The following is a 23,207-nucleotide window of genomic DNA, read 5'->3' on the forward strand; positions in this document are numbered from 1 at the left end:
TCAGGAATTCTGGTGAAGGGCTTTTGCCCCAAACGTCGATTCTTCTGCTCCTCGGATGCTGCCTGACCTTCTGTGCTTTTCCAGCACCACTCTAATCTTGACTCTGATCTCCAGCATCTGCAGTTCTCACTTTTCGCCCACTAATATCCACCATAAACCCACCGACTCCCACAGCTACCTGGACTATATATCCTCACCTCCAGTTTAAAGACTCCATTCCATTCTCCCAGTTCCTCAGTCTCCATCTCATATGTTCCAATGAGGCCAACTTCAATCAGGGAGCCTCCAAAATGTCCACCTTCTTCCTCAACCAAGGGTTCACCAGCACTGTTGTCGACAGGACTCTAAACCAGGTACAACCCATCTCCCGCACTTCTACCCTCACCCCCTCTCTTCCCTCCTGCAACAGCAATAGAGTTTGCCTTGTCTGTACCTACCACCCCACCAGCATCCACATCCAAAAGATCATCAGCCGCCATGTCCGTCAACTTCAGCCACCTATCCCTCTCCCTTCCCTTGTCCGCCTTCTGCAAGGACTGTTGCTTCCAGGACACCCTGGACCACTCTTCCTTCATTCCCAACCCCCCCCCCCCAACATTTAAACCAACATTTTCTTAGCTATCATCAATTCTGAGGAAGGGTCACTGGAGCCAAAACATTAACTTTGGTTTCTCTTCACAGATACTGCCAGATCTGCTAAGCTTTTCCAACAACTTCTGTTTTTTAAAACAAAGTACTGAAACTTATCTTTTTCTTGTTTTTACACAGGAGAAGTATCCCATCTTGTTGAAACAGCTTAATTAGCTCCTACTAGCTATCTCAGGAAACCATAAACTCAGGAAGTATATAGAGGATACCCCATAGAGACTAGTAAAATTTAACATTATCTCTCACGTGAGAAGCCCAAATAACTTAACTATTTTCCGGAGTTAAAGGTCATTCTAAATTAAACAAAAATGAATCCCAGCTTTCTCCTTTATACTGGTTAACCTTTTAAACGCCAAAGTATATATCAATCACAAAATACATAAAATTGAATTATAACAGAATTTAGCAGATTGTCCTTAAAGTTTCAGTTCTATTCAAATAATTGTCACCACTTGTCTAATCTAAGTATTAAATGGTTTTGACACAGTTTCATTGATTTCTACAAGTGTGAGCAAAGCAGAATACTCATACTATCACAGCACCGCTGACAACTAGCTGCAAAGATTAAAATTTTACAATCCTACTTGAATCCCAACACTTTCCCCTGCTACTTTAATATCTTCCTTAAAAGCCTACACTGTGACCATCATCCCATCTAACAGGCTGGATTTTGTAGTCAAAGACAAAGCAAAAGCACTCACCAGTAAACTTCAAAGAAAATCTTGTTCAACAAAATATAAGTATAGCAAGTCAATCATAGGCAGAAAACCTGGAAGCTGACACTGTTCACTCAAATTTTTAAATTTTGAATAAACGATTGGATGAATACAAGCAACTAAATTACAAACAAGCTTTAAAAATACTATGGAATTGGGAAACTTATGAAGAAATTTGATATATAATTGTGAATTCTATAATTAATTCACAAATTATAGAATTAATTTCTCGGGACCAGAAATTACTTAGAAGTACATGTGAATTTACCATACTACTTAAAACACAGCTGGGACATTCATGGATTACTTTAGTGTTGCAATTGGTGATGGAGCATGGATAGAGCAAGAAACACCTCAAGTTCAGAAGCTCAGAATCACTGACAGTGACTTGTTACTTTGTGTGTGCAAGCTCCACAAACTGCTGTAAATATCAGTGCAACAATCACTATGAATGCAGATGTTTTCTCCATCACTACCACTGCAAAGACCTTGTAATTAACGCTTAGTATCTTTTTTCCAAAAACATAAGCAGTTTTATTTTCTTGAGCTGACAAGGTCAGAGTTTGTTGCCCATCTCTAATAACCCTTGAACTAAGTGGTTATCTAGGCTATTTTAAGGAGGACAGTTACCAGTAAATCACATCCCTGTTTATAGGAGTCATATGTAAGCCAGACAGGTAAGGATATAGATTTCCTTCTCCAGATGACAGTCGGAAATCAGATTTGTGCTTTTTTTAAAATGAGAGGTTCTTTCATGGTTACAATTACTGAAACTAGCTTGCCAGACTTTTTACAGGTAAATTACACAAACCCTTATGGATTTGAATCAATAACTCCTATTTATCCAGTTATATTACCAGTATGTGATACTACCAGTAATATTACATAAACTCCAATGGTTGGATTTGAATCCACGCTTGTTCACTGATATTAGCAGTGTGCTACCTTCTCCCTACTAACAGGCCTCAAATTTCCACAGGTCTTTGAATGTTAAAAGGGAGTGTTGTTGCTGTTATACTGTAAAGTGGACAAAATCATGTGACAGGAAATGCTTTCCACTCAAAATCAGATTGAAGAAAAATATCCAGTGTGTTTTTCACTGCAACCAGATGTATCAAAGTACTTTATAGACAGTTAAAATATTTTTGAAAGTAATATAGGAAGTATATCAGCTGTCACGAGCATAAATAATAATGTGATAATAATTTTATGGTCTTGATTGGGTGATAAGTATTGGCCAGGGAACCAACGATCCTTTCCCTATCCTCCTTTAAAATAGCAACATGGGATCTTTTACATCTTCCTGAACAAACAAACAGATGAATGTTTAATTATCACCATTACTTAGGACATTTCCACTATTTTCTATTTCCACTGCTACATTCCACATATTAGTTATTAATTAACTTTTGAAAATGAAAACTAATAGCCATTAGGAAGACAGACTTTGCACAAAACCAAAAGAATACCAAATAATAAAGCTTTCAAAAGCAAAATATCTCATGAAACAAAAATAGCTATAACATGAATCATATAAGTTCAATAAAATTGCAAAAGCTAAACATATTCCAGAAAGTCCTGCTACAAGTCCAATAAGTAGATAACCTGCAGGAACTAACTAGGGTATTTTCTTAAGGGTAAGTTTCAATAATATGACAGTCAAATAAAATGTTGTGGGCTAGATACACATTTGACCCTTCTAACCTAAAAGATGAAAGAATCAAGTCTATTCAACACCAATGAAGTTCATGCATCGTAAGGGCAATCGAGAGAAAGAATAACTAGTCTAACTCTTCAGTGTATTTCTGTTATAATACACATTTTGTCAACACGAATTAACTAACGTGATTGACAAATTGAGATGCTGTTTCTAAAGCACAAACTTTTAAAACGTGTGTTGGCTTTAATGTAATTACAGCACCAACACTAAGTGCTGTTACTAAAGTGCGATTTTTCTGTAATGCAGGGTTGCACAAGAACGCAACCATCACATTATAGAAGAACAGATTAAATATTTGAGGTATCTTTGGAATAAAAGTAGTACATAAAGAAACATTTATGAAGAAAGGCAAAGCTTTCTGGCCTCTTGGTTGATTGGTGCTTTCATTTCTCAAGCAGGAACATTGTTTCTTTGACCCTGGGTGACAATAGCTACAATCTCTAACAGCAACATGGAGAACTAGTCCAAAATAAACCTGACAGCCTAATCTTATTATATGGCAGAATTATTAGTTGATGTAGCTGCTACTAATTTTGAACAATTAAGCAATTAATTAGCATTATTACTATAAGCTTGAAGTATTTTATGTTTGCCCTTATTTTAATCATTAAATGTACCAAAGCTATCTCCTTGCTATTCATTTGCTCTTGATCCTAGTCCCTTGCAGCTGAGTACTTGGTGTCTGATTTTGTCAGGAAAGTGTACACGACTAGTACCAATGTTGGGAAAATATGCCAGACGGGGTTCATGAGCTGATTTCCTGGGATAAATTCTTGAAGATACCACATTCTGAAATAGCGTGAGATGACAAAAAAGTCACTCACGAAAATCTCACAGCTGACAAGTACTTTAAATTGCACCTTGAAATTGAATCTGAGGAACTTCTGTATGATAAAGTAATTAGCATCCTTGCGTATTACTAATGGCAACTATTCTGGATATTTATCAAAAAATGTAAAATAACACAAATATTGATCGATCCAGTCTACTTCTGTAGAAACTGTATGCTTTACTCACATACCACAGCACTCATGCCTGAATCTCAAGACAAAGAACCCGGAGCAGAGGAAAAGTAAAACAATGCCATAAACACTGCAATGCAGGAGTAGGAAAATATATTTACAACACAAATTATCTGCAGCGGTGTAACACTTCTGTTTACAAATGGCTTCCACAGGAGTTAGCCTACACTCTTGCAGGCTGTCAACGTGCCAGATGAAGCATGCAAAGTTAGCTTTTAATTAGATTACAGGTAGAGTTTGTGCTTTCTTGCAGTTTCTCCTTCAGCTTTAAATGTCAGCAATTATATTTGATGCCAATTTAACACCTAATTTCTCCAAATTATCGCCAGTACTTTATGTGCAAAGTGTATAACTCCTTATAAAAAGATGTATTCAAGATAACCTACCTTAAAAGTAATTTGCATCATAGGCAGTAAATGAAGTTGAGAGCTTTCCCAGTCTGTAGTGATGGCAGAGTTTATCTGGTCAGAATTCAAACACTGCAGAATTTCTAGTTTGTTTCGAGTAATAGAAACTTTACATCCAAGTACCTCAGCTATAGCTTTAAAAACAAAATGCACAATTGGATAAAACATTTTAAAAATCTTAGCTTTTGGTTTGTTCCACCCACTTCTTTTCCAAATAGCCAATGAGAGATACAATTACAAGCCTATATTTATCTAAATTAATTAGAGAGGGAGAGTGCACATGGTCCAAGCTAATTAAGAAATGGAATTCAATGCCTTAAAGTGCACACCCAATTCAGTTACAGGTATTGAACTTAGAGAATTCCATTGGAAACTTATTTCTTTGAAAAGCTAGCATTCTAATATCATAGTCGCATGAACTCTTTCTCGTTCCACCAAAACGCAGGGAATCTGGCTAAAATGTCAACACTATACAAAATGTCAACACGGATCAGTTATCAAGATTACCAAACTCACCATTAAGAAATTCCTTGTTAATTCACTGAAATCTCCCCCTTTTCCCCAACAAAGAAACTCATAAATGGTTAATCATCATTTTTCCCTAGGTGGGAAAAACATGAACAGATCCTAATACACAGCACAAGTTACCATAAGTGTTTCTCTGTACACTTGAATTCTTATTTTTATAGGTAGTTTTATGCAATATATGTGAATTTTGAATCTTAAATTCCTCCCACAATCAAAAACTTGTGTTTGTTTTGTGCAAGATTGTTTAATTCAGTGTTTCCTATCTTTCCTTCATTTTTGTTCTTCTCAGATTGGCTCACTTTCCTTTTGAATACTAAGTATTCTTTGACAAACTGTCAAGATGTAATTATAAGCCAAATTGATCAATGCCTATAAATAAAATTTCAGGCATTATGAGAAAGATCTGCTTACACTACACGGAATATAAATTCAGAGTAAAAGAATATTGAGATGAAGCTGGCCGTATCAGGAGGCCTTGCCTTCATGTTATCCCCTTAGTTCATCTGTTACATAGTCACATTATTATAGCTATTGTCTTTCACATAGAAAATGTGAAGGGTTCAGATAGGATGACAGCAACTATATCCATCATTAATCAATTAAATCTAATTTCAAAGTAATTTAACAATTCTGTTGAAAGGATGGGTGAGAGGGAGGGAAGGAAAGAGACAGCAGATTGGGGGGGATTTTTCTCTTAAATGCACATACTGAACTTACATAACACCATCCAGAATTCTTACCTAGGAAAACTTTTTCTTTTCCAATAGAATAAGTACCACAGACAATCAATGTCCTAGGTTTCATCATTACAGTTTCAAAGGCAACATTAGCAACAAATTGGATGGCTTCTTGCTGAGAAGGAAAGGTGTATTCTGGACTGCAGTATCTACCAAAAGAAACCAGATTACATGAACAATAAGAATATCAAATGTCTTAGTAATGATTCATGACAAAATGCATCCTTGTTATGTACCCTATTCAAATTATTGCTTTTTGGGGGCAGGCATGAGAAATGCAAACAGTGGTTTGAGATTCACAAACCAAAATCATAATTCACAAATATTGCATAGTCATCAATGGAAAGAGTAAAATTGGAATATTTGTGTTCCAGAAATTTAGTTGTAGTGCTGTGCTTTTTTGTCATGAAGGTAATGACGTGGCTGTACCATTCATCATCATTTAGAAGAAAATTCCTTACATACAAACCAAGTGATTGTGCTCTGTATTCCCAGTTGCTTAACTAGCATCATCACCAGTGGCAAATCTACTCTTTCAGAAAAGGTTAGAATTCTGATGTAAGTCGATCAGACGACAGCATGTCTTAGTGGGTCTCTTGCGATTTTGTTCAGCTGCTGTGCAGTTGTTGATTGGAAAGCTGACTTGCACAACAAGACATGCTAACCTGCCCATCTCTCCATCTAGAATGTGGTTAGGTGTTTCTTGCCTACTTTCATCACTTGCATTGTTGGAACTACTTATTTTTATTGCAATTGGTCCAGTTGGCAACCCAAAGCTCACTCCATCTCTCCATACAATGTTGATGCTGTTTACATAGTAGTGAAGTCAAGCTTTTACTGCATTGTACATTATCGTAGATACTAATTAAATAAAGTGCACACAATTAAAGAAGTGCACATTTTATTTCTAAATTTACAAAATAAAATTAAAACAAAATGCGAATGTAAATACTGATATCACCTTTTTACATGTTAGCAACTAATGCATTGGACACAGGTTTAACAACAACAATTTTATAACAAAAAGTTCTATTCCGATTCATGTAATAAAGTTCTCTTACGTGGTATCCAGATAAAGAGTATGAATCTTTTGCCCCACGAGATGAGTGTAGCGCTCCATGGAAGCATTAGCTCGAAAATCACCAGTATGCAATAATGTTTTACCATTTGGAAACTGGAACAGCAACATGACAGCGCCTGGACAACTGCAGAATATTTATAGACAATTCAAGTTAGAATAGAAGTTAGTGGTTTTATAGTACAAAACGGCCGTTCATAAAACATTTGAACAATATAAAAATTCAATGATAATTTTTTTTGCGATCTTTGCTACCAAGCCTACTCCAATATCTCTTTACAACACCAAGTTCTCCAACAGCGTGAAAAATGAAAGAATTAGTAAAGGGAATATATAGGAACAGGAGTAGACTATTTAGCCCCTTGAGCCTGCTTCACCATACCAAAAAGAAATTACGGTTGATTGGTGACCCCACTCTGAATAGACTTTGGTTTTGCAAAGTTAGCTATTAATCGCAACTTGAAAATTAATTGACCAAGTGTCATTTTCATTTGCAGAATAAGTTTTCAAACTTTCATCATCCTTTTCTAGTGTCATTCATAGAGTCATAGAGATGTCATGCACGGAAACAGATCCTTCGATCCAACTCGTCCATGTCGACCAGATATCATAACCTAATTTAGTCCCATATGCCAGCAGTTAGCCCATATCCATCTAAATCATTCCTATTCATATACCCATCCAGATGCCTTTTAAATGCTGTAATTGTGCAAACCTCCACTACTTCCTCTCATTCCATACATGCACCATCCTCTGTGTGAAAACGTTGTCCCTTAGGTCCCTTTTATATCTTTCCCTTTTCACCCTGAACCTGTGTCCTCTAGTTCTGAAGTCTCTGGAAGGATAGATGGTTTCTACTCTTCGGTTCCCCTGAGCTTCGAAACTTTAACCAAATTACTCCTTAATATTCTAAGTGCTCGCAAGTACAACTCCAGTTTGTTTAATGAAAATCCGAACCATTGGAAATATTCAGCAGGTTTGGCAACATCTAAGATGGGTGAACAAAAGTTAATACTTTAAATGTAATATGATTTCCATGAAGTACAAAAAGAGTCAGTCTTAACTATATGTTCAAATCTTACATTGGGGCTTGAACTCACTACACAGAGGCAAGACTGCCACAGAACCACAGAATCAAGGCTGATATACAAAGATACCAAGGTTCTATAAGGAAGCTATACACAAGTATCTGGAACTTAATGATACATCATACCAGGGATGTACTTAAGTGTTATTTGAAGTGTTTGCTACAAGTTGTAAAAATTTTATTCTTGGGCAGAAAATGTGTCATGCCATAAAAACAAACTTTGACAGCAAGTACAGGCCAAGGAAGACTAAAAACATTGAGAATTTGCCATAGAACTGAATTAATCCTGTTATTTAATACAGTATCCAAATACTAAAAGTCAAGATTAATACTATCATTTTAGGCATCAGTTTGTAAATTAACTTTACAAATTTGAAATTTGCCTGTTTAGAATGGGACACATGATTGCAAGATTGTAATTTTGCGTCAGGGAACAAATCTAACTTAAACCAACACTATAGCTCCCAACACTAAATAAAATAAAAGCCTGCAGATTCTGAAGACTGAAACAAAAGCAGAAATTGCTTGGAGAAATTCCAGCAGTTCTTGCAGCATCAGTGGAGAGAAAGCAGAGTTAATATTTTGAGTTCAGTGGTCCCTTCCCTTGTTTTCTTAGGAGAGATTCTGGAAGAGCCAGAAAATTCTCATGTAGTCATCAATAACTAGTCTGAGAAAGAAAACTACAGGCCTAGATGCCAAAAAATGCTATTTCAGCATTGAGAAAATAGAATTTAGGCACTTTACATGGTATAGAAAGCAACTGGCAGGAATTCACTTCTGTCTCAGCTCATCTGCTGCCGAAATCCTTATTCACACCTTCATTATCTCTAAACTTGGCCATTCCTATCTAGTGCTGGCCAATCTTTCCAATGCTATCTGACATCTACCAAAACTTCTCCTGAACTTGCACTATTCACTTATCACCCATGATTGTTAGCCTACATTTGTTCCCAGTCCAGCAACATCTTTACTTTAAAATTCGCATTCCTGTTTCCATGTTCCTCCATGGCCTTGCTCCTAACTTGGTAGTTTCCCTCACCCGAGAACTCTACACAACTCTGAGATCTCTGCTCACCCAATTCCAGCCTCTCTGAGCACTCCAAATTTTAAATGTTCCATCATTGATGGTTGTACTTTCAGTTGCCCATCCCAAAAAGGTCTGGAATCTCTTCCTTACGCCACTTTGGTTCACCTTCCTACTTGAAGGCACTTTAAAATTTACCTCTGACTCAGCTTTTGATCAGACCTAATGCGCCTCTATGCAGAATTCAGTGTCGTTTTACTTTACAATTAAAATGAAAGATATTTGGTGTTAATTCTGAAAGATATTGCGTTTTGATTCTCTTGACTAACTCACTCACAAGCGTTCTGTTTGCTATACTGCATTTCCATTCACTCATTCATAAAACTGTGGTTTTGCAGTATATTTTACTCTTACAAGATAAACTAAATTAAACATCCCTTCCAACCCATTGTTTCTTTGCACCTTTCAATTCTTATCAGCACCATGCATCAAATAGTGTTTAGATCAAAAGCCACCTGTGAATAAATGTTAATACTGTAACCTATTCAGAACAATACAATCCCCACTATCATTTCTCCATAATTCACTCGAAACTATGGTAAGATTATAATATTAATTAACCCCTTAGTAAACGTCTCAGGATCTGAATAAGTTGCAGGGTATAAACAGTTTCCTCCACTAGCATGTTCCTACAGTCTGCTGCTCTTCATCTCTTTGAAATTTCCTTATACACTATCTATTTCTAACTTTTATTTAGGACTACCACCTTGTACAAACATACGGATTTATATTTTTTAAATACACATTAAACAGGGCCAGAAACTTACTATCAAAATAACACTTCCATGAAACCACATGAATGAGTGTATAAGAACTGTCAAAACTGGAAATAGGAAATGAAATTTCATGGCCCAGCTGTGGGAGATCAGTTTAATATCCTCTATACCTTTATTTTAGATTAGATTAGATTACATTACAATGTGGAAACAGGCCCTTCGGCCCAACAAGTCCACACCGACCCGCCGAAGCGCAACCCACCCATACCCCTACATTTACCCCTTACCTAACACTACGGGCAATTTAGCATGGCCAATTCACCTGACCCTGCACATCTTTGTGACTGTGGGAGGAAACCGGAGCACCCGGAGGAAACCCACGCAGACACGGGGAGAACGTGCAAACTCCACACAGTCAGTCGCCTGAGTCGGGAATTGAACCTGGGTCTCTGGCGCTGTGAGGCAACAGTGCTAACCACTGTGCCACCGTGCTGCCCACCAAACACATTTAGCACATGTATACTTTTGCACTTACTTAGACCATGTAGGTCTAGTATTTTTACTAACATTACTAACTTTAAAAGACAAAAGTATTAACATTTCTTAATTATATATGTTCAGATTGAACAGACATTCTAGTCCCACCAGGGGTACCAGGCAGCATTTATCAAGTCCTTAAACCATCTCCTGTTTCCCCAGGACAGATGCCACGCCAACCTGTGTACAACAGACACACAATAGTGCTAAAATTTTAACGTATGTAAAAATGGTGTATAAAAGAAGCTATTGCAAAATTGTATTTTGGATTCCATTGTTACCTTGAACTTTGCTACTGTGGATGTTCAATAAAGAGATTATTTTTGCCACTCACTGATCTCACATTCACTTCATCTACACATTGTGAATGTTTCTTACCATCACAACTTTTGAATGCAGAACTAAAAGTTTCCAAAGTATACGAGGTAAGTCATATGCATATCTCTCAGTCCCAGTGATGCCTACACTGTATAAAGCTTATATTGCGTGGAATTGTGTTCAAATAACAACTGAAATTGGTGAGTGGCGAAATAGCCTCTTTTATTCAGCAATCACAGCACAAGTTCGAGGTAACAACAGAATCCCAAAAAAAAATTCTTACAAGAGCCTCTTTATACACAGTTCTTACATAAATTAAAAATCCATTACTATGGTGATACATTTTTTATAGTACAGAAAGTTTTAAAGGGCTTCTCCCTGGGAGGCAGGAGAGGAGTTAAAACACGTGCTAATTGCTGGCTGTTACTTCTGATGGGATTAAGAATGCCTGTCTGGTTTGCTTGCATAATCAAGAGATGTTAGTTCGTCTTTTAAATTCGTAAATGTAGTAAAAATGCTAGGCCTATTTGCTGTAAGTAAGTTAAAAATTGAACCTATATTTAAAAGAATAAAGGGTATGAAACTAATTACTGCAGCTGTGTTGAAAGATTTATTTACTATTTGTCAGTATGAGTTTCATTCATTCATGCAATTGCATGGAAACACTTAAAGAGATAATGGCCCAGTTAAAAAGTATTTAACAGTACTTAATCTATTCAGGTCCAGGAGATGGTTGGGAAGGGCTGATTAATATTATAATGTTTCGTGAAGACTTGATGGGGATGGTATTGTTCAGTATGAAATGGTTGAGGAGGGCTGATTAATAATGAATTGAATTGAATTTATTGTCACGTGTACCGAGGCACAGTGAAAAGCTTTGTCTTGCGAGCAATACAGGCAGATCACACAGTTAAATAGCATAGATAAGTATGTAATAGGTAAACAGCAGCAAAAACCAAAACACAGGTACAGGCGAATGCTAATAGTTTGAGAGTCCATTCAGTATTCTAACAACAGTAGGGCAGAAACTGTTTTGAAACCAGCTGGTGCATGTGTTCAGGCTTCTATACCTTCTCCCAGATGGTAGAGGTTGTAGAAAAGTATTGCCAGGATGTTTCATGGAGACTTGTCGGGGATGGTATTGTTCTGTAATCTGCACTTATTCAGAGGTAAACCCTGCTTGTAGCAGAGGCCAATAAAGTGTGGAAATGCAGTAATCGGTTCAAAATGGTTGTTTTTAAATTTTGGTAGTGGAGAACCATGGATTTATGAATGAATGAATGAAACGGTGTTATAGTAAATAACAAGTTAGTGAAGGGTTACGAAATGAATGAACGGGAACCCTGTATTAATGAAAATAGCGAGCTGGTGAGTGAGTTAATAAAGATAGCCTATAACACAATATCTCATAACATTACCTCAAGTGTCAGCTTAGGTATAGACATCAAATGATAAACACTAACCATTGTAGACAGAAATTGTTCTGAAACTGACCTGAATGCTTCAAAAAAATTAAAGCCAGGCAAAGATTTGTGATTTGGCAAAATACACCACAGTTGATAGATTGAGAAGCTTAGGCCACAGCTTCCAGAGAGAGGTCGTTGAAACCTTTCCATATAGGCAGGCAAAGGGAAGGCATAGCAAACATGAAAGATGACAGTTGAACAACTAGAGTTGTGGATTGGGGACCAAGTTAAAGACTAGACTAAGCTGCAAAGAAATCATAAAATAATGCCATTTGGAAACTGAACTTCCTGTGAAACAATAACAGAGAAAGCCAAACAAGACAGACTTTTAGGTCTTAAAGAATTTTTGAGTCTGCAGAGGGCAAAGGAAGTTTGATCAGACAGAGACACATTTATTAAAAGTTTAAAAGCAAGAATTATACTGCAAGAATTAGAAAAGATATAAAAGGTATATGTGGGAGTTGGGCATAGAGTAAAACTTTCTAGCCAGAGGCAAAATATATGTTGCACATCAATATAGGACCAGCTGACATTATCCTGAAAGTTTAACAGAGTTGTAGGTTATAATATCTATAAACTTTCATGGAAGATATGTTAAAATACTTACTGGTTTGCATCCAAAAGGACTACCTTAATTCCCTCCACAACACATTCAGTATTCATAGGTAGACTTGAGATATACTGCGCTTGCACTTTAAGTTTAGATATCACCAAATTTCTGGTTATCTGAAATTTAAAGGGGAATAGAGTTAATTGAATGATTTACTAAACTGCCCAACTATTATGATTGTGTAAGCAAGTTGATGCCTTCTAGCGTCTTTTGCAGCTCTTATCATTAATAAGATAAATGTTTGAACGGTATCAAATCCACTGAATTAGTTGAACAAAGGTCTCGACCATGACCTAGCCTCAACTCAGAGATATGTATGGGGAACGGAGTTTTGCAGTTAAAAACTAGAACTGGGAACATATCCCCAATACTATTTTACAAGCTCAGAGACAGAATGTTCCATTGCCTGCTTGTGTACAGCCAAATATTTCAATATATCATCCAAGTTTGATATAATCTCAAAATTTTGATATTAAGTTACCAAGTCCAATTATGTAGAATATCATGAAGAACATTGTATGTCAGTTCATGATAATCCAAATAGATTTTTTAAAAGAGTTCTAGAAGCAACTCATTGATGGATAAAAAGTTTTGAATGTGATAACATATTGGTCATTACATTTTAAATCCAAAATAGTGACAGTACAGAAATGTAACTTGTTAGAAATAATTCCAACAGGGATTTCTCAATGTATGATACAGTTGGCTCTGCTAGGCAGCAGGGAAGGAAAAGCCTGGGAAAGCTTTAATGATAGGACTTAATTGTAAGGGTAACTGACAGGATATTCTGTGGCCACAAAAATTCCTCTTGAATGGTCCGTTGCCTCCCTGGTGCTAGGGCCAGGGATGTGTCAGAGATGGCTGCATGGCATTCTGAAGGGGAGAGTGAACAAGGAAAAGTAGTGGTAAATGTTGGGACTGACGACATGAGTAAAAACATAAATGACATCATATAACAGGAAATCAAAGAGTTCACTGGTAGATTAAAGGAGGACTAGGAATGCTGTAACCTTGGATTACTTCCGGTGCCACGCACTACCGAATATGGGAATGGGAAGATAGGTCATTTGAACATGTGGCTAAAACGATTATGTAGGAGGGAGGGTTTTAGATTTTTGGATCATTGCGACAGTTTCTTTAGTAGGTGGGACCTGTACAAACTGGATGGGTTGCACTTGAATCCGAATGGGTCCAATGTCCTTACTGGGTGGTTTGCTCGTGCTTTTTTTAGGGGGTTATCTGGGGGTTTGGGCAGAAATAAATATAAAGTCAGGAACAAGATTCAGTCAGATATAGAAGGAATACCAGGACAGTCCAGGGGCAGGGAAGACATGGGCATGACAAGGCACACGGGATGACCGGAAAGCTAACTTTTATCTATTTTAATGCAAGGAGTCTGACTGGTAAAGTAGATCAATTTACAGCATGCAGGAATGATATTACTGAAATCACAGAGACATGGTTGAAGGAAGGACTACACTGGCAGCTTAACATTCCAGGGTATAGGAGTTACAGGCATGATGAGAGGAATGTAAGAGAGGAGGGGGCATTGTTTAATTGAAAAAGGAAACCATCATTGCAGTACTGAAGCAGGATATCTTAGAAGGCTCTTCAAATGAGGCCTCTGGATAGAGCTTGGAAACAAGAAAGAAGTGATCATGTTGCTGGGATTATATTACAGACCTCCCAATAGCCAGAAGGAGATAGAGGAGCAGATGTGTAGACATAGCACAGAAATATGATAGGAATAGAGATATAGTAGCAGGGGATTTCAAACTTTGCTAACATTAACTGGGATCGCCCAAGTGTAAAAAGATTAGCCAGGTGGAGTTTTTAAAATGCATTCAGGAGAGCAATTTGTGCTAATACGTAGATAGTGTGGTGTTGGAAAAGCACAGCAGGTCAAGCAGCATCTGAGGAGCAGGAGAATCCTGATGAAGGGCTTATGCCTGAAACGTCGATTCTCCTGCTCCTCAGATGCTGCCTGACCTGCTGTGCTTTTCCAGCATCGCACTCTCTACTCTGAGCTCCAGCATCTGCAGTCCTGACTTTCTCCCAGTATGTAGATAGTCCAGCCAGAGAAGGGGCAGTGCTAGACCTTTTCCTCGGGAATCATGCCAGTCAAGTGGTTTAAGCGTCAGTGACCATTACTCTAAGTTTCAAAGCCCTTAGGGATAAGGATAGTGTAGAAGTAAAGTGTCCAAACTAGAAAAGGCCAATTTCAATATTATTAGACAGGATTTGGTTGACAGACTGGGAGCAGCTACTTGCAGGGGTGGTAAGGCAAGGTTTGGAAAGGGGAATCTTTTAAAAGTAGTATAGTGAGAGTTCAGAACCAACGTGTTCTGTAAGTGGGAAGTATTATACACCAGGCCAGACCCCAAAGTAATCCAGACCCTAACTTTGCTAGTTGTTTTAAGCAGGTGTAACACAGATGTTCCATAGAACATTACAGCGAAGTACAGTACAGGCCCTTTGGTCTTCTATGTTGCACCGGCATATGAAACCAATCTGAAGCCCATCTAACCTACACTATTCCATTTTTGTCCATATGTCTACAGCCATTTAAATGCCCTTATATTTGGTGAATCTACTACAGTTGCAGGCAGTGCGCTCCACGCCCTACTACTCGGAGTAAAGAAACTACCTGACATCTGTCCTATATCTATCACCCCTCAATTTAAAGCTAGGCCCCCTCATGCTAGCCTTCACCATCTGAGGAAAAAGACTCTCGCTGTCCATCCTATCTAACCCTCTGATTATCTTATACGCCTCGATTAAGTCACCTTTCAAACTACTTCTCGCTAACAAAAACAGTCTCAAGTCCCTCAGCCTTTCCTCATTAGACCTTCTCTCCATACCAGTTAACATCCTAGTAAATCTCCTCTGAACCCTTTCCAAGGCTTCCACATCCCTCAGAGAACACAGGAACCAGAACTGTATGCAATATTCCAAGTGCACGACACCAGAGTCCAGTACAGCTGCAGCATGACTTCATGGTTCCAAAATTCAATCCCTCTATTAATAAAAGCTAACACACTGTATGTTTTCTTAACAACTCTATCAATCTGGGTGGCAACTTTCAGGGATCTTTGTACATGGACACAGATCTCTCTGCTCATCGACACTACCAAGAATCTTACCATTAGCCCTTATGGTGCATTCCTGTTGCTCCTTCCAAAATGAATCACCTCACACTTTTCCGCATTAAATTCCATTTGCCACCTCTCAGCCCAGCTCTGCAACTTACCTTTGTCCCTCTGTAGCCTACAACATCCTTCTGCACTATCCAAAACTCTACCGATCTTAACTGTCATGCACAAATTTACTAACCCATCCTTCTATGCCCTCATCCAGGTAGTTTATAAAAATGAGAAACAGCAGTGGTGGGCAAGTTGTTGGAAGGAATCCTGAGGGACAGGACGCAAATGTATTTGGAAAGGCAAGGACTGATTAGGGATAGTCAACATAGCTTTGTGCATGGGAAATCATGTCTCACAAACTTGATTGAGTTTTTTCAAAAAGTAACAAAGAGGATTGATGAGGGCAGAGTGGTGGACATGATCTATATGAACTTCAGTAAGGTATTCGACAAGGTTCCGCATGGGAGACTGATTAGCAAGGTTAGATCTCCTGGAATACAGGGAGAACTAGCCATTTGGATACAGAACTGGCTCAAAGGTAGAAGGTGGTGGTGGAGGGTTGTTTTTCAGACTGGAGGCCTGTTGGAAGGAGATCCTGCCTGACTAATTTAATTGAGTTGTTTTAGAAAGGTGACTAAACATACTGATGATGATAGTTTAACTGATGCGGTTTACAAGAGCTTCAGTAAGGTCCCACATGGAAGCTTGGTCCAAAAAGTAAGAGTCCAAGTTGACAAATTCAATCAAAAATTGGCGTGCAAATAGGAGACAAAGGATGACGGTGGAGGGTTTTTTTTAATTGGAAGTTTATGACCAGCAGTGTCGCACAGGGATCAGTGCTGGGACTTTTATGGTTATTACATACAAAATGTAAATGTAGAAGATGCAATTATTATGTTTGCAGATGACACAGAAATTGGTGATGTTGTTGATACGGAGGAGAATGATCGCAGGTTACAGTTTGGTTTGATTAATTGGTAAATTGGGCAAAGCAACGGCAAATGGAATTTAGATTAGATTAGATTAGATTAGATTAGATTAGGTTACAGTGTGGAAACAGGCCCTTCGGCCCAACAAGTCCACACCGACCCGCCGAAGCGCAACCCACCCATACCCCTACATTTACCCCTTACCTAACACTACAGGCAATTTAGCATGGCCAATTCACCTAACCTGCACATCTTTGGACTATGGGAGGAAACCGGAGCACCCGGAGGAAACCCACGCAGACACGGGGAGAACGTGCAAACTCCATACAATCAGTCGCCTGAGGCAGGAATTGAACCCGGGTCTCTGGCGCTGTGAGGCAGCAGTGCTAACCGCTGTGCCACCGTGCCACCCACAATTTAATCCTGATAAGTGAGAGATGATGCATTTTGAAAGGTCTATTGAGGAAAGGGACTTAACACAACAAATGGTAGATCTCTAGGGAGTACAGAGGAACAAAGGGTCCTTGGTGTATAAGGTGTCAGCAAGGAGGATAGGATAATGAAGATGGTATCTGGGATACTTGCCTTCATTTGCCAGTGTGTAGAATACAAGAGCAGTGAAGTCATGGTACAACTTTACACAGCATTGGTTAAGCCGCAGATGGAACACTGTCGTTCTGGTCATCATACTATCGGAAAGACATGATTACACTGGACAGCCTGCTGAGGAGATTCACCAGGATGTTGCCAGAGTTGAGAAGCTTCAGTTAGGAGGAGAAACTGGAAAGGCTGCATTTGTTTTAGAGTCATGCAGCATGAAGCTGAACCTTCAGTCCAACTCGTTCATGACGACTAAGTTTCCCAAATTAAACTAGCTCCTTGCGTCCTTTTGGCCCATACCCTTCTAAACCTTTCCTATTCATGTACTTATCCAAATGTCTTTTAAATTTTGTAACTGTACTTATAACAACCACTTCCTCTGGCAGTTCATTCCACATACAAACCAGTGTGAAAAAGTTGCCATTCCTCTCATCTTAAATCCCGCCCCCCTCCCAATTTTGTCTCCCCCCACCCTCTGGAAAAGACATTTGCCATTCACCCTATCTTCACCTGTCATGATTTTATAAACCTCTATAAGGTCACCTTTCTACCTCCTGTGCCCTAGTGAAAAAGGTCCCAGCCCATCCTTATAACTCAAACCCTCCATCATCCTGGTAACCCAGTAACATCCAAGTAAATCTTTTCAGAATCTGTCCAAGTTAATAATAGCCTTCCAAAAGTGAGGCGACCAGAACTGTACACAGTACTCCAAAAGTGGCCTCATCAACATTCTCTACAACCTCGATATAACATCCCAACTCCTAAAGCCAATTGTCTAAGCAATGAAGGCAACACCTTAACCCCCACCCTTTTTACCTGTGATGCAACTTCCAAAGAACTATGTACCCAAACCGTTAGGTCTCTCTGTTCGACAACACTATCCAGGGGTCCTACCATTAATTGTACAAGTCTCACCTTTGTTTGTTTTATCAAAATGCAATATCTAGCATTTATCAAAATTAAACTTAATTAAATTAAACCAAATTAAATTAATTTTTTTCTGGGGCAGAGGCGGCTGACAGGGGATCTGACGGAGATACAAGAAATTATGACAAGCATAGATAGGGTAGATTGTGAGCAACTTTTTGCCATGGCAAAACCAGTAGGTTTAAGGTGAGTAGTGGGTGGTTGACAGGGGACGTGAAGAGATCAGAGAGTGGTAGAAATATGCCTGAGGTGATGGAGGCAGGTACTACTGCATCATTTGAGTAATATCAGGATGAGCAATTAAAATGCCAGGGCACAGTAGGCTACGGACCAAAAGCAGCTAAATGGGATCAATATAGTTTGATGTTTGTTGGTCAGCACAAGCATGCTAGGCCGAAGGATCTGTTTCTATGCTGTTTGACTATGACAAATGACACAGGCATAAATAAAGAAAAAACAGAAAATATAAATTGAAGAAAGGAAAATGCTGAAAGTATGTTGCTGGTTGGATGTCAGTCAGGAAAGGCCTTCAACCTGAAAGATTAATGGTTTCTCTTCATCAATGTTACCTGATTTGTTGAATAGTTCCAGCATTTTTTTTTTTGGCATTTCCAATATGCATGGAATTTTATTTCTCTCTTCCCACAATATAGAATTATTTAATAGAAATTGCTATCCAACCACAGACATAGTTAGAACCATGTCACTATAACCACAAGACCTAACTTAACGGAAAACCCTTTAGATTTGCTCACAATACAGGTACATGTACCTGTATTTACACCATTCAGTAGCGGGAGATGTAAGGCATTGTTCAATCAAAAAACCACCAGTATTCTTTAAGATGAAATAGAAAGTGTAAGTACATTAATTACATGTCCAATTATAGCAAAACAAATTATCACACACCAATCAAAAATGCAATCATCCAAAACTGGATTCCCAATAAGCCAAATGGCTAGCAGCTAGTTCACTGGACTTTGCTACAGCGCAGAGTGAAAACCAAAATTTGTGTTTCAAATGCATAATATATCTGAGAAGTTCTCTCTCAAATACTACATAACTTACTGTGCTGCAGTAAATAGGACATTTAAAATTCTTGGTAAGGCCTCCATAATGATCTGAATGAAAGTGAGTCAGGAAGTAGGCAGTACAACCCTCAATATCACCATATTGGAAGGCATCCACTGTGAAATTAGTTCCTGAAAGCACAAAGAACAGTTGTGAAGACAGTTTGCTGCTGTATAATACAAATATTGATGACTTATCAAAACAGTCAAAAATCCTGACATGAAGGAAACACACACAGTTTTTCTTTCGTTTTTGGGAAGGAGTGCAGGGAAGAGTAAAATCAAAACCCTTAAATCACACCAAGTTCTGTTCATCCACCACTCCTTGCTTTCTTATACTGGCCCAGAATCCAAAAACTCTAACATAAATCCATAATCTCCCTCTTTGCCCCCTCTAACTTCAGCCAACTCTATAAGCCTTCAAGATCTCCACAGTCTACATTCCAGATTTTAAATTACTGCCATTGATAGATATGTTTTCAGCTTCCCAGATCTTTAAATCAAGTTCCGCCTTTCAACCTCTCTTCTGATCCTATATTTTTGACCACATTTGGGCCATTTCTTTTCTTTCCCTCTGGTTTGATAACAAATAGTATAAATAAGAAAAAAATACTAAGCTAATAATAACCTATAATATATTTGTGACAGGTTTGTATTAACCAGAAAAAGACATTCTACCATTTCCATTCTCTCATCCTCCCAGAGCCTGAATGGACGTAATCTGGAGAAGATTGAAAAAAAATCCAGAGTGGAGGAACAGGACTGGCCAGGAGTAGGTGGGAAGGGAATGTAGTGAGCATTTGTCTCCATTGACACTTCAGAAAGAGAATACCTACGAAGTATAAACACAAATACTTCAAAGAGTGAACTGAAAATGTGTTGTTGGAAAAGCGCAGCAGGTCAGGCAGCATCCAAGGAGCAGGAGAATTGACGTTTCGGGCATGAACCCTCTTCAAAGTGAAGCATTGTTCATAAGAATGTAAATATTGAGGTGACAGGGACCAGGCAGTAGGTAGAAGCAGACTATTAGTGGTGATTGAGCAGGTGTAGAACAAGGAACCACAAATCCCAAATGAACTGCAAAGAGTCAGAAGAGAAATTAAAAGACTTCTTTTATGGAATCAGCTGAGGGATTTGAAACACTCAAGATATTTTAAGATTAAAGATTAGGTCGACCAAATACATGACAAATGAGTAATAAAACATTTGGATATGAGACATGGACTGTTTGTTTACAAGAAGGGAAGGGTTAATGGTGGCATGGGCTAAACACTTGTTTATGATGGAACTTCATGTATTTAATCAACGAATTACAATTTAATAGGGGCACCAACATGCAAATTTCCTTGACTAACTTTTAAAATTTACATTTGTTCCATCTTGTCAATTGGACTAACAGTTAATCAGAGTCCAACTAAATCTGAACAGTTATCCCTATCTGTTGCTTACATATAAAGGCATACATAAAAAAGTGGCACATTAGTACTAGAGTTGAGAACTATTGCAAACTTCATATTCTCTGTAATGATCATACAAACACGTAATAAAATATTATAAGTTGTAAACATGTAAAATTACATTTTCCCATGCTACACAAATATATCATGACAGAGTAACTTATTATTTGACTCCTAGCTATCATCAAAAACAAATTAACTGATCATAAGCAAAACATAAATGGATTGTTTACCTGAAATCTTCTTGTAAAAGGGACACTGCTTGTTCTTTTTAAATGTGCTTACTCCATTTCTTTGCCTTTTTGTCCTTCCTTGTTGTCCATCACCTAGCTCCATTTGAAGTTTATCTATAGTGCCTATGGATGCTTCATCACCTGTAGAGCTTCCTATTTTCCTCTTTCTTTGTCTTTGCCTTCTTTCATTATATGAAATCTCAGGAACCAATTCATTTGCTTTTCCTTGAGGTATTGTTTTTGAACATTTTTGCTCCTCTTTGATTTTGGGTTGAAGTCCAAAAAAAACTCCAATGTCAGTTTGCTTTAAACCTTTATTTAAATCATTCTTTTTGGGGATTCTTATGGGACCTCTGTCTAATAACCCCAGTGATGCCATTTCCAAAGTCATTCTATTCTTTTGAAGTCCAATGCTTTTTGAAGAAGTAAGAGTTTCAGAATGGGAACTATCCTGTTTTACAACATTCGATGAAAGTGAAATTAAGGAGTGCTGAGACAATGATGTCTTCACAGGACAGCCAAAATTATCTTCCTCCTCTTTTCTTGCTAAGCAAACATTAAACTCCTGCACAACAACATTTTGAGCAAGCTGGAATGATTTGGTTGGTTCTTGCCTAACTCGAGTGGAATCTGATAAACTGGTTGGTTCCTGTTTAATTTGAAGAGGCTTCAGTAAATTATCAGAACTTGAATTGACTGATTGCAATTTAATCAAGTTTGAATCTGTTAAATTAGTTTGTGACAAGTTCCTAATTTGTTTCATCTTCTCATTATCCAATGGAATCCTGCTACAAGCTGACAGTACAGCTTTTTCCTGGTGTGGTTGTGTTGTAATACTTATTCTACTTCTAGTTAGAACATTAGCACTGGTAGTTAATAGACTGGAATCTGGACCAATAGCAAAAGTTTTAAAATCAGTTGTGATCGTGTCCTTAAGACCACAAGATTTATGAACCAACTCTTGCTTATGGTTATTATTCTCTACAGGGTCAGAAATATTGCCATCTTCGAGTTTACAATTGTGTTTAATAGTTTGACTATGAAACAATCTTCTCCTTGTTGAAGATAACCTTTTTTGATCTGGAATTTTATTATAACAAAGTGGAGAGTAACTGATATCATCCTTGCTATTATTACTGGTAGTTGAATCAAGGTCAGAAGTTGATTTGCCTTCTATAAGACTGTTTAGCTTTACTTTTGTACTGCTTACATTAAAAAATCTATCTATATTAATCCCAGGCTCCACTTCTTTTGTTAACAGCGGTGCTGAACTAGGCAATCCTCTGTGTCGGCTACTGGGTGAGGCTGCAGAAACACTCCCCCTTGAAACATTTTCAGAAGTGCTTCCTTTTGTTGCTTTTGCCATTTTGCATTTTTTTGAGCTTTTTTCCTTAACTTTGAAGACAGGAGATTTTAGCAGTAGGAGGGCATTTTGATTTTTGTTTGTCAGATGTTCTTGAATCCAGGGAGACTGATTGTTCTGTAAAGATTGATGATTATTGTTAGGATCTGGTGAAAATGTGAAGGCATCTTTAATTGAACTATGCAGAACTGTGGATTGAACATCACTCTGACCCAGTGCTCTACTTTCAGCGAGCAGCAAATGGGAGTATCGTTTGTAGTGTCTTGGAATTGTATTGTTGCAAAGCAAACCATCAGGGCATTCTGAAAAATAAAGTGAATCATCTTGATGTGGAATTTTATTAATTTATTATGCAACAAAAATGTCTTTAAGAGATATGCTGTTAATGACCAAAATATATTAAATTTTCTCATTCCTAGAACCTTAAATTTAAAATTACTTTGTTTCTATCCTCAAACAGAACACCCATTACTGATCAAATGCATCATGCCAATTTACTGTGTGCTGGTCATTCATGGGCAAAATCCACGGCTGGGTGTTACATAGAATCAGCAATTAAATGAATGAAAATTCTTTTATTGATGTAACCCACAAGGTTTTCAGTCAGATTTGAGTGGTGAGTGTTCCACTAACTCCCCATTTTGGGGAGGCCAGTGAGACTGTATAAATAAATAGCACTCTCTTTGTTTTGTCATACACATGTCACAATTGATGAATTCCAGAACGTTACAGAAGAGAATATTGGGAACTTGTCAAAGATAGCTGCTTGGTTCACATGGCAAAGATCCCATCACTGCTTCAATGGAACCAC

General features: G+C 38.0%; 1 protein-coding gene across 1 annotated transcript in view; it reads right to left on the minus strand.

The window, feature by feature from the left end:
- Nucleotides 1-23,207, minus strand: part of dclre1a (DNA cross-link repair 1A (PSO2 homolog, S. cerevisiae)) — a 76,213-nt gene that overhangs the window by 12,422 nt on the left and 40,584 nt on the right. The window contains exons 2-7 of the mRNA XM_043712784.1: nt 21,034-22,698; nt 19,342-19,475; nt 12,672-12,790; nt 6,840-6,983; nt 5,782-5,927; nt 4,493-4,647 (exon numbers count right to left, since the gene is read on the minus strand). Of these exons, the coding sequence (XP_043568719.1) occupies nt 4,493-4,647; nt 5,782-5,927; nt 6,840-6,983; nt 12,672-12,790; nt 19,342-19,475; nt 21,034-22,698 (2,363 nt within the window). The remainder of the gene's footprint in view (nt 1-4,492; nt 4,648-5,781; nt 5,928-6,839; nt 6,984-12,671; nt 12,791-19,341; nt 19,476-21,033; nt 22,699-23,207) is intronic.

Source organism: Chiloscyllium plagiosum, chromosome 22 (genome assembly GCF_004010195.1).
Source record: "Chiloscyllium plagiosum isolate BGI_BamShark_2017 chromosome 22, ASM401019v2, whole genome shotgun sequence".
Lineage (NCBI taxonomy): Eukaryota > Metazoa > Chordata > Chondrichthyes > Orectolobiformes > Hemiscylliidae > Chiloscyllium > Chiloscyllium plagiosum.